This window comes from Belonocnema kinseyi, chromosome 7 (assembly GCF_010883055.1).
Source record: "Belonocnema kinseyi isolate 2016_QV_RU_SX_M_011 chromosome 7, B_treatae_v1, whole genome shotgun sequence".
In the NCBI taxonomy this organism is placed as follows: Eukaryota; Metazoa; Arthropoda; class Insecta; order Hymenoptera; family Cynipidae; genus Belonocnema; species Belonocnema kinseyi.
Genome location: NC_046663.1, coordinates 113,623,419 through 113,635,798, shown reverse-complemented (window position 1 = coordinate 113,635,798; position 12,380 = coordinate 113,623,419). Strand labels below are relative to the sequence as shown.

General features: G+C 32.9%; 3 protein-coding genes across 4 annotated transcripts in view; 2 read left to right on the top strand and 1 right to left on the bottom strand.

The window, feature by feature from the left end:
* The first annotated feature begins 250 nt into the window (after positions 1-250).
* LOC117177079 (anaphase-promoting complex subunit 2) lies at positions 251-7,153 on the top strand. 2 transcript variants are annotated; one of them, XM_033367563.1, is made up of 2 exons: positions 251-607; positions 4,503-7,153. In XM_033367563.1, exons 1-2 carry the CDS (start codon positions 584-586, stop codon positions 6,831-6,833), a joined length of 2,355 nt encoding a protein of 784 aa, XP_033223454.1. In that variant the 5' UTR covers positions 251-583; the 3' UTR covers positions 6,834-7,153. The 2 variants fall into 2 exon arrangements, with proteins under 2 accessions (XP_033223454.1, XP_033223455.1); XM_033367564.1 differs by having other exon boundaries at positions 4,425-7,153.
* A 588-nt stretch (positions 7,154-7,741) lies between these two features.
* Positions 7,742-10,050, bottom strand: LOC117177083. Its single transcript, XM_033367571.1, has 2 exons — positions 9,737-10,050; positions 7,742-9,326 (listed from the first exon to the last, which is right to left on the bottom strand). Exons 1-2 carry the CDS (start codon positions 9,839-9,841, stop codon positions 7,845-7,847), a joined length of 1,587 nt encoding a protein of 528 aa, XP_033223462.1. The 5' UTR covers positions 9,842-10,050; the 3' UTR covers positions 7,742-7,844.
* Positions 10,051-10,064: 14 nt separating this feature from the next.
* The window catches only part of LOC117177084 (7,8-dihydro-8-oxoguanine triphosphatase-like), a 3,176-nt gene continuing 860 nt past the window's right edge, over positions 10,065-12,380 (top strand). The window contains exon 1 of the mRNA XM_033367572.1: positions 10,065-10,332. Coding sequence (XP_033223463.1) covers positions 10,181-10,332 — 152 coding nt within the window. The 5' untranslated portion in view covers positions 10,065-10,180. The remainder of the gene's footprint in view (positions 10,333-12,380) is intronic.

Genomic DNA, 12,380 nt, shown 5'->3' with positions numbered 1-12,380 from the left:
ATTAATAGACTGAGGCATTTTGAAGTATTTAGAGCAATAATTTTTAATATTAGTTTCAAAATAAGTTTAAACTTGCGGCGAAGCGGCATGATACGAGTCACAAGTACCTAACCTGTTCTGATTTCCGCGCATGCGCATATGGAAGTTCTCTCCTTTCCCCCCAATGTTTCATGAAACGATGAAACTTTGACTGTGAAACATTTGAAAGTTTCAAGTGAAACTTTCAATGTTACAATGAAACGTTTCATTGCTCACAACCCTATCAAAAATCAAGAGTGCAAACGTAACCTTATAATACCATAAAGTAGATGTTTATTTATGTTTTGATTTCCGTGTCACTTCGTTATTTATATTTGGTTGTGTCTCGTCGGTTTCATGCCGGTAGTTTAATATATAAACTCTGCAAACAAAACTATATATATGTTAAACTATGAATGTTACAGTCTTATTTTAGAACAATATTATTGGCAGTATTATGTAGTATTTGCTTGATACATACTTTTTAATAACTTTTGTGATTAAGCTGAACAATAAGAGTTTCTTTTGGATTTGTAAGGAAATTTACAGTTTAACAGTCAGTTTAATGAAAATATTTTTAAATATAGAGGTAAGATGTTTTATGATATCATGTATTTTCAAATATATATACAGGTATACAAATTTCATAGTTTCTTGTATACGTCACATAATGACGCTCATAATGAGAAAAAAAAGAACCAAAATCATCATTTCTTATAATAAAAATCGAGCCAGTGTCTACTAGTACTGAAAACATTAGGCTATTCGTATAAAAATTTCGATTTAGACATGGCTCCAAATTTCATAGTTTCTTGTTTCTTGTAGATGGCCACTGCTGGGCTGGTATTTTTTTCTTGAAGAAATTACCCTTTTCAAAATTAAATAGTTCATTCAATCAATTATCAAATTAAATGAGATATCTCAGATCTTCAAAATACGAAAAGAGAATTTTATTTTTCAGTACTTTTGACACCAGATATCAATTGGGAAAAGTTCAATTTTTTTACTTTAAGAGAGAAAAAAAATAACAATTTTACTCCGCTTTATTTATTGCTCGAGATCATTAGGTATCGCATGGAATGTGCATATTTTTGTAGGTTTCAGATTTTAATGTCTCGTGTTATTTTCGAGGAAAATGAATATTTTTATTTAAAGACGAAAAAAAAATTTTCCTTGAAACTTACATTCTGATTATTTTCTTTTTGGGTTGAAAATAACCGAGGGCATTCCTGAAAGAACCAAAACAAAATTGGATGTGCAAGCACTTTTTTGTGTAACTTAATTGCATAATAAAAAACATTCCATACAACTGTAATCAATTTTTATTTATAAATTATTAATAAAAAATTTGAAGGTCCTTTTTGGATGAACAACTTTTGTCTATTAATTTTTTTTTCATGCTCTGTGTTGCTTTCCAAAAATGCAATTTTTAATTTTTAATGTCATTTTTTACGACTAAAACAAAAACTACGCGTCCTATCAAACAAGTATTTATAGCAAATTCGTAGAACTTTTTGGGATGAACAACTTTTGTCAATCCATTTTTTTCATAATTTGTGTCGTTTTTCCAAAAATTAAATTATTAATTTAGAATGTTCTTTTCTACGAATAAAGCAAAAATCACGTTTTCTATCAAAAAACCAATTTATAAAAAATGTGTAGCTCTTTTTGGTTCAACACCTTTTGTATCATTATTTTTTTTTTGTAGCTTGTGTCGTTTGTCCAAAAATTTAATTTAAAAAATTGTTAATGATGTTTCTTACGAATAAAAAAACTACTTATCCCATAGAAAAGTTATTAATAAAAAATTTAGAGACTTTTTAGGTACGCAACTTTTGTTGATTCATCTGTTTTCGAATCTTGCATGGTTTGGACGAAAAATCGAATTATTGGTTATTCATTATTTTTTGTCCGATAAAAATAGGAATTTTTTATTTTTCAAAAAATTCAAAAAGTTGTTATGATAATCTTGTACTGCCATAAAAAGTAACTTTTTTTCTTGTCTTCACTAATTCTGGTAATTTTTTGTTATCAAAAAAGTCATGAGGATAAATTGTTCGGATTTTTGTGTACGACACCGAGAGAACATACTTACGCTTTATGTTTAAGAGATTCATGAATTTGGTGCTTGAGCTATTCATGCTGAGGCAGTACGAATGTCAAGCATTAATAGCCTAATATTCTTACTGAAAATTCAAAATAATATCCATGGAAAAGTATCACTGCGCTCCTACTGCTTCTTCATGCATGTTTACAGCTGACATGTTTTTATGTACACAATAGTGTATGATTTAACGCATGACCGGTCTCATACTCGAAACTCCAAAACTCCATACTATTATGGTCAGGGGGCCAAGCGTCGAGAAGGTCAAATAAATAAATTTGATGAGCGTATTCTTACTACGAACGCTCGTGGTCCGTACAAAAATAGTATGTTCCCCGCGTGCGTTTAAGACATTAGTAGTTATTCTCAGAGCATACATTTTAGACTTCAACTGCATATTATTATACTATTTATTATAGCGCTACCTCTACACTAAATGAGCATGAGTCTACAATATCATAGTTTCCCTACCGATAGAAATCTCAGAGTATATGCTAAAGATTTTCAAGGCTCTGAGAAGCTCTGAGAAATTCTCCGCAGTCACTCAGGTAGATATATTTAAAGGTCCAGGTAGCTCGTTTAAATGCTTTGAAGGCTTTAAAATGTCCTTTTCAAAATTGAAATAAAAATACAATCATAAATAACAAGCAGAGAGGCTGAAATTGAAATAAGAATTTGATCATAAATAACAAGCAGAAAGAATGTATCAATAGAGTAGCCAACACTCAAGGGTCCTTTGTTAAGCTTTTGGATTAAAATTTAGAAATAGATTTTTTTAATTTTATAGTTAATAGCCTAAAACATAATAATTTCGAATCTACGGGTTTCGATGATTTCAGACATTAACTTTTTTTTAAAGGTTTAAATTTGGAATTAATACAACGTTTCTCGTAAATGGAATGAGATACGCCAGAAAAAGAAATTTTTTAATTCAACTAGAAAATTGTATATTAGTATATAAGTTCTAATTGTAAATAAGCACAATGAGAAAATTTATCAATGAAAAACAAAGCGGTAATAATTTGAAGAAAAATCTCGAGAAAAATTTAAAAAGGGAGAGTCGGGTTAGCGGCGGTCTACTACTGTAAATAATTCTGCCCGCCTGGTACGAATACAAAAGGAGCATTATGCTACCGTCGCATCACTATTAAAATGACCACTAAAAGGACCCAAATCTCTCTGACTATCTCTGAGACTAAATCATTCAAATCGAACCTGCATATAGTCTCAAACCGACCAGGCTATTTCGCCTGAGAATACTCTGAGGTTTCTATCGATAGGGTTGAATTAGCCCAAATTAACAAAAATTTTGTGAATACTTTTACTTTTTGCATTTCTATCCAAAGTAGCTGGTGAACGAACTCGATCTTTCTTTTTTCGCTTCCTAAACACGTATTCCAAATTTCAACTTTTAATCCGATTAGTCTTTCACAATTTATCCGGTATCCAGATGACTCGAAAACGTTGAGATTTAAAGAAATCCGCAATAGTCAGTTTTATCATAAAAATAATATCTTCTCATTATGAAGAAAATGTAAAAGAACGATCAAAGAAAGGGTAAAATTTGAGACTTAGTCTTGAATTTTGGATTTATAATTATGAAAAAATGATTACTTTCAATATTTTTCAAGCTTATGTTTCTGTCGAACCGAAAATCAGAGATCCCGCCAAAATGTTAATCCGTGTCTTCAGTTACAATGAAAACTGTAACTTTTTTTTTTAACTTTCTGAGTCGCTATTGATTAATCAAGAACGGTCATGTTCGCCCCTAATATCGTTCTGCTAGAGGGGGCATCCAATAAGTCCACAATTCCTGGAATTTTCCGCCCCTACAGCCCCAAAATTGGAAAGTTATCGGAGTTGGACTGTATATTTGGAATATCAAATGTATATACACAAGAACGCCTATATAATAAGTTTCGTGGGTTGCCTCGCATTGGCCTTTTGTGATTAAATCAGTCTGTGGAAACGTAAACAGTCTATTGTAAACTGGTGGCGACCCATTGTGTAACTGCGTGGGCCAGCAGTTCTTGGAATTATTAAATCATTCGATCTTACATAGTCGTTCTGGTGTACATGGATATTTTAAAAAAATGTTTTTTTGAACTCCTGTCGTCGAATTATATCGAAATGTGTCAAAAAATTATATTTGAAAATTTAGGTCATTGCAAACCTTCCTCTATGAGAAAGCAACATTTATTTGTTGCTTTAAATTTTCCATTTTTATAAAAAGTTTGTATTCATAATTGAAAAAATCGATTTTTTTACTTTCATTGATATTACTTCTTGTTTTGTTTTCTAGGTAAAATCAAATATGGAACTTTCAAAACGAATGTACTCCACATAAGAGTAGACTACAATTGAGAAATTTTAAATATAGGTACAATACACAATGGCTGGCCCATTTTGGGGTTCTGAGAAACTTTTCTTCTGGATACGAAACGTCATTCGCATCCTAAATGAAAAGCGCCATGAAGATTCAACCGAAATCGAACTTGCCTGCGGAATAGAGCGAATAAGGCTACACAAATTAGAGCAACATGTAGAAAACGTCATCATGCACTACCTAGAAACGTATATCCGGAAAGAAGTAGCTCCAATGTTCTGGACTAATTTCAAAGTTGTTTCAAACGAGAAGCAAGGGTTCGAAGCTTTTCAGCGAGCGGTCAATGAATTATATTCCAGTTTCGATCCGGTGCTACCTCCCTTAAACCAATTAGAAGAAATAATCAAATATGACAAACCCAGATACAATACCAAGAAGAACATCAAAGAGCGATTCAAAATGCTAGTTGGAGCCACACTGTTCAGTCAGATTCCTCTACATCACGACATTATCATAGAACATTTCTATAAGATAGCCTTCAAAGTATTTTGCAACAGCGACACAAACATCGATATCTCCGAAAATTTCACTACTGAGTGTCGTGGCTGTGCCCAAGACCAGGAAAGATGCCAGTGCCAAGTGATAATCTACATGTTCCATGAGACGAACAGAAAATTATTAGAGCTAGGATTACTGGAACGACTTGTGGGCAACGTCCTCACATCTTTGATTAACATCCGGATTAAGAACTACGTGAGCCACACCTGTAACAGAAGCTTCGACACATCCTTGATAGTTCCCCTAAAAGATTGGCTAGGAACCGTAGTCTTGAGCTGGCTTGTCAGAATCTACTCTGGGTCTTCCGAAAGAACCGTCATCCCCCAGAAAACAATAGACGCGATCGAGACCTTCAAGCAGAAACTCCAACATTTTATGCACGAAACATATACGAAAGTTAGGATCGAACAGCTGTTCAATATAATAATAGAATACCCTGCATCCCTTCCAGCGATCTTGGATCTCCGCACTTGTCTGATAAGAACAGATTTACGTAAAAACCTAATTGACACTTTGCAAGAAGCTTTCAAAACTAGACTTTTACATCCTGGAGTCACCACTCAGGATATTTTGACTGCATATATCGCAGCGATTAAAGTCCTCAGGCAATTGGATCCAACAGGGGTGCTTTTGGAAACGACAACTGAGCCTATTAAATTTTATTTGAGAAGCCGGGAGGACACGGTTCGATGTGTGGTGACCAGTTTAGTGGAAGATTCGGACAGTGATTTGGCTGACGAACTCGCTAAAGGTGAGTCTTACCAGATAGATGAAGCTTCCGGAGAAGAGGAGACTGAAAACTGGGAAAAGTGGATGCCAGATCCAGTCGATGCTGATCCTGCTAGATCAACCCAGCGGAAAATGTCGGACATAATATCGATGTTGATCAGTGTTTATGGTAGCCAGGATCTGTTTGTGAACGAGTACAGAACTCTGCTTGCGGATAGGCTACTTTCTCAGATGAAATATCATACTGAAAAAGAGATTAGACACTTAGAGCTGCTGAAGAGAAGATTTGGAGAACACCAGCTGCACTACTGCGAAGTGATGTTGAAGGACGTCTACGACTCGAAACGAATTGATGGGAATATTCAATCGGATGCTAATTACTGTTTGGAGAAAGAAGACTTTACGACATCAGCTTTGATTTTGTCAGCTCAGTTTTGGCCTCCATTTAAAGAAGAATGGAAACTGGAATTACCAAAAATAGTTCAGAATCAGTTAAGTCGTTATGTCAAGGCCTTCGAGGCTCTAAAAGGAAACAGAACCCTCTGCTGGAAGCCTCATCTAGGGGACGTTAATGTAGAAATTGAACTGAAAGACAGGAAATTGAATCTTAATGTAACTCCAATTCATGCAACGATTATCTTACACTTTCAAGAGAAACACGAATGGACTTTAGAGAAGTTGTCTGAAGTTGTTCACGCACCAACTACTGTGCTTCGAAGGAAAATTGCATTTTGGGTGACACATGGAGTTTTGAAGGAGACATCCAATGACACTTACACTCTTCAGGAAGAAAGTAGTTCGAAGAGTCATTCCGTGACTGAGATAGTTGAAGATGATGAGGGAGAGAGTGCTATGGCCTCTACGAGCGATCAGAGGGAAGGGGAGTTGCAAGTTTTTTGGTCTTATATTGTTGGAATGCTGACCAATCTTGATTCAATGCCACTTGAGAGGATTCATCAAATGTTAAAGATGTTTGCTTCGCAAGGATCAGGGACTGTGGAATGTAGTTTGTCAGATTTGAAGCTGTTCTTAGATAGGAAAGTGAGAGAACACCATTTAATACTTTCGGGAAATTTATACAGATTACCAAAAACGTGAATTATTATGAGTGAATATGATTAAACTGTTGTTCAATCTAGATTTATTTCTAGGTTGCATGTCTGATATTTTCAATTGACTAATTTGAAAGCATTTAAGTTTGAAATCTTCTGAATGTAAAAACTTTTTTTAATACCCTTATTGAAACTAATACCATTGGGAAATGATCCAAATATGTTAGTTTTAAAAATGAAAAGCTTTCAAATTCGACTGGATTGTCGCTGAGTCGTGACCTTAATTGTATCACTACCTAGTGTAAATTATACTAGTATTGTACAGTGTATTCATAGTAGGAGTTATTAAAAACCTTTTTTATATTTGAAAAAAAGGAAAAGTTTATTCTCCAATTTCTATTATTTTCCAACGAGTGTCAAAGTTGCTTTTTAACAACGTTACGAATACCGAAACTATTTCTAAAAGAACCAAACATTAATTTATTACAAAAATGCGTAACACAATTAGGGGAGGGGGGGGGGGGCAAGTGTTACACCAATTTTAAACTTACGTACACTTACTATAAAAAATTGTATTACATAGGGGGAGAGGGTGATAAATGTCAGGAAAAAGAACACAATGCAATCGTATTTTTCAGGTCTTTTTTTTCTTTTAATAGAAAATTACGAATTTCCACAAAGCCTTATGGATAATTATAATTTTATGAGCTTAGAGAACAGTCGTAATTTTTCATATTTTCTGTTTAGAACAACCTTAGCTACATAATCTTAGTACAGTCTGTCGAGGAGTATACAAATCTTCAGAACATTAAATAATTTTTTAGACTTCTCGAAAACGGTGAAAAACATGAAAATTGACCCTGCATCAAAATGTTCGAATTTTAAAATGTTTCGAAAACTAAACTATTATTATTAAATTAGGAAAATTGAATAGAAAAAAATCGATTTCAGTTTGGAAAAAAATTTAGTTTTCTTAATAAATCGAATTGTACATTTATTTTTTAAAATAAATAACGATGAATAGAAAATTTGAAAGAAGTACCTATATAAAAAAATTCTAAGTTAATAACGACGACAACCAGTCATCGTCAACATTTGGAAGGCCAGACATATTTTCATTCATGTTTATAACCTCATTTTCTTCAATATAGTCGTTTAGGAACGAATCCAAATCACTAATAACATTATCCTTGGAATGATCAGAATCAAGAGACGCATTTCTATCAACAGTTTTGGAATTGGTTAATGCTAAACTTTCGGTATTATAAGAAGTATCAATAACTGATTCGGTAGTCTCGGGAAGGATTTGTTCCATGGAACTGGGCGGGACTTCCAAAGAGGGTTTCGATATATATGCTTCGAAATCGGAATTTACCTCTTTTATGACAAAAACTGATTTTTTAACTTTTAAAGCATTTTCGCTGCTATTCGAAACTTGAACTTTATCGGCACTATTTTTCTGCATATTCTTAGCTTTCCGCAATTCACTAAAACTAAACTTTTCATACATTTTGCCTGCCATAAGAGTCTTTTTGGAAAGAGGTGGAATGCTTTTTTCCACCTCAATCTTTTTACTAACTACTAATTCTGGCTCTGATTTTTCGCCAAACCTTTCTTTTATTTCTGCGCCATTTGTTTCTTGCAGAAACGTAGGCACTTCGTACCTCAACATTACGGGTGGCAAACCTTCGATGTTTACCGTTCTAATTTCTACAGAAGATGAGTCACTGATTTTATCATAATGTTTAATAGAATTATTTGACTGCAGATTTTCTTTTTTATTTAATAAACCTGGAGTCTGAGGACTAGAATTTTGAACCGGATTTTCGCTTGAGATTCGTTTGGTTAGAGTCGTATTAGATATTACCCTTTCGTAAGCTACTTGGGGTTTAGGTTTTAAAACTGATTCATTTCGAGGTAGTTGTCGATTGTTGTTGATACTTTTTATGCTAACTAAGTTTCCCTTCTCAATCTTAACGATAATGGGAACTCCCGTATCGAGGGATTTAGGGCCAGCACTCACCCTACCCGAATCTGAATTTCTTTGAACATTTACTCTCGTACCAGCTTCTAACTTTTTTGACTCCAAGGGACTAATTTCTGGCCTATCTAACGTAAATTGATTTAAATCTGCAGTATTATTGACATCTATAAGGTCATTATCATTCTGCGTTGGTAACAAATCGCTAATACTGTTTTCTAATACTAATATATTATTTTTTTCTGTATCCTCGATATGATCCGTTGTACTGTTAGAGGTTGTGGTATCTTTAGAAGAACATGAATCTACTGGTTCCTTAGAATATGCATTGTACAGACGACTAATACCATTACTACTGTGAGTACTTGTGTCCGAAGAAGCAGCAGGCGATACCACTGTTTTAGGGGTATATGGTGGAGTAACAAAGAATTGCCATCCAGATTGAGATTCTGTCACTTCTGATCTTTTTGGCTTGTAGTTGTGCCAATAACAGGACCAACTTTCACCAATTTTTCGAGGAATGTACTCGAGTTCTTTGTATTCCATGGGCCAAATACACTGAAGAAAATTGAATGTATTAGTATTTCTACAAATAAATACAATCGAGGATTTTTTTATTTTTTCAAGAGTTACATTTGATCAAAGCTAAATATGAAAATCTTCTCTAATCTGTGACACATACAACGAATGTCTTTTATTGTTATAATGACATACCGTCATTCAAAAATATTGTAATAGGTACCCCGTTATATTATTTTACTTACATCGAAATAGTGTATGCTCTCGATAAATCCAGATTTATCTAATTCATGTAATATACATTCAAGCAATTATACATATGAAAATAAACATTTAGAAAAAATATTACTGTTCTTCTAAATATAAAATGAAGTAAATAGGAAACCTATTTTACGTTGTCTAAAGGCAAATTTAGGTTAATCGAAGTGACGAATAGTTGTTAATTTTACCTTTTCAGACTCACACATCCAAACTGCTTCCTCTAGATTAATTTGAATAGCTTTCATTTTCTTTTTGAGTCCTCGTTTCATGCACAAAGGGCAAAATTCCTCCATAGTTTGCGTAATGAAACGTTTTGCAGGTTTTGGAGTTTGTTCCAATTTGTAGGTTAGATACCCGGTTTTAAAAATTTCTCACTGGCTTCACTGATAAAAAACAAACGGGAAATGAAAAATGGAAATATGACCAGTTTTGTCTGAATTAATGGTAATTGACGGTAAGATTTCTAAGAGAACTTTACAATCCCATCAATATTCTTCCGCAGTTCGGTATGTGACAACTCTAGGCTCTAGACTCTCTAGAGCATTGACGTATTTGTTTTTTTTGTGATATCACTGCTTCATTACAACAATAACTACTTAATGAATTGACTGATAACGCACCAATTTTTAACAATGGTATCGAAAAAAGTATTTTCATTGATCATGGTCAGAAAAGAGGCAGAAATTTTATTAGGTTTTAAATTGAGAGGATTCGGAGCTGGGAAGTGGAACGGTTTTGGAGGGAAATTGGAGCCCAAGGAGAACATTTACGAATGCGCTCTACGGTACCAATATTTTTATGTTTTTATTGATATTTTTTACTGTTAAGTGTTTAATACGTTATTTCACAAATACAGGGGCGGACCCAGAAAAATATTTCAGCGGGGTGGGGGGGTCAAAAAAATATATATGTATTTCCCATTCATAACTTACCGGCGTCGTCCTTTAATACGAAAGGCCAAAAGTTTCGGGGGGGGGGGGGGGGTTGAACCCTATAAAGACCTCCCCTGGATCCACCACTGCACACATATCTTGTAATATGGTAGACTGACTATTATTACTGTTTCCAAATCGTTGTAAATTCAGCCTTCTGTTTTTTAAATTATTTTTGAAGCTTTTACTAAAAACTTACCTATTAGACGCTATAAATTAATTTTGATACCAGAATTTAACTTGGTAGCATTAGCAATATTAAGAAACAAATTGTCTAAAAAATTATATTTTATTTCTTAATTTTCCATTACGGCGCTCGAAATGCACATAATCAAGATCACTACCCGGTAATAAGCGATGAATTCAGAAAAATTAAGAATTTTTATTCCTATGAATACGCGATTTTTCCTCCGTCTAAAAATCCCCCAACGGGAACAGTAAAAGTGCAAATCCTATTCCCCTCAATCGACTTAGTAAAATTTAACGAAAGCATTTATTTAACCTATTTTTCATTATTAAATCTTTTTATAACTCGTAAATTCGAAAAATATTCAAATTTATATTCATTGATATTTTAATCATTTATTTAAACGTCTTAAAAAATGTAACAAAGAAATCTATGCAAATGTGTGAATTTAAATAATTTTAACTGTAGAGAGGCAAAGTTGAATTGGTGAGAATTAATATTTCAGAATTTATATTCCGCATAAAGGAATTAAAGGAACTTATTACACATATTTTGTGAACTTATTAGAAGGAATTATATAAAATCAAAATATGACCACCTCTGAGGAATGAAAAATATCTCTGCGAGGTGTGTTACCGGTACAATTAGAAGGAATTGAATATATTGAAAACATGTTCTCTTTGGGAGAATAGAAAACTGTGTGGCGGTAGCCATGGAAAGAGGAGTGAATAAGTTTAGGAAGTATCTTATTCTTACTGTGACATTTTAGACAGATGGAAAAATCGCGTATTCAAAATAATAGAATAATCTTCACTTTTGCGCTGAAATCTGAAAATATTAATTTTTCTCTATTCTACGCTTATTAACGGGTACGGTGAAAAAGATTAAATTAAATTATATGCGAATTTTAAACACATTTTATGCACATATTGGTTATTCATAAGTAAAGAGTTATTCATTAATTCATTAATATAATATAGATAGGTACGTTAATTGTTGCTAATTTTTTTTTTATTATATAAATACACCTTTTTACTTTTCCCGAATAGGTACTTTACTTACGCTAACCGGACAACACAGAATGCAATTTTTTATCTGAGATTGACTAATCTACCAAAATTGTGCAAAAAATCTAACATATGAGGGAATTTGATGATTTTTACATAATATTTGAAGACATGAGAATTACAAATAGGGTAAAATGAAATTTGATAGGATATGAACGCAAAGATATTTATGCGGTATGATTTGAAATATACAATTCTGATAAAATTATAGAAACAATAGAAACTTTACATTAAAGATGTGAAAATATATCTATCCAAATTTTGTGCTGGGAGGCGACGAAAACAAAATGTTCTTTATTAGGTATCCAGTTTTCCATCTCAAGCTTTAAAACTGTATTTTCTAACAAAATCTAGAAAATGAAGCAAGGGCGTTTTCAGAGTCTGTGAAATATTTACAATTATTTATGTTTCTTTGACATACTAAAATGTTGAAAATGTTCGTATTGGAATATAATAAGAGTTTATAAAATTATGAGGATGATAACTGTATAATAGAAAATTCATACAAAATGATAGAACTATGTGGTCATTATTTGAAATGTTTTAGGAAGGTGAAAAAATGTATATTGTATTTGGGAGGGAAAGGACGAAATGTTCTTTATATTTTATTCAGATTTATGAAAATATTATATATATAATATTATAA

Excerpts from the sequence above, each read along its gene's own strand:
- LOC117177083 (XM_033367571.1), bottom strand. The coding sequence starts at position 9,841 with ATGGAGGAATTTTGCCCTTTGTGCATGAAACGAGGACTCAAAAAGAAA. Across the intron at positions 9,327-9,736 it reads GGATGTGTGAGTCTGAAAAG|TGTATTTGGCCCATGGAATA; the intron begins GTAAAATTAACA and ends AATTTTCTTCAG.
- LOC117177079 (XM_033367563.1), top strand. The coding sequence starts at position 584 with ATGAAAATATTTTTAAATATAGAG. Across the intron at positions 608-4,502 it reads AAATATTTTTAAATATAGAG|GTACAATACACAATGGCTGG; the intron begins GTAAGATGTTTT and ends TTTTAAATATAG.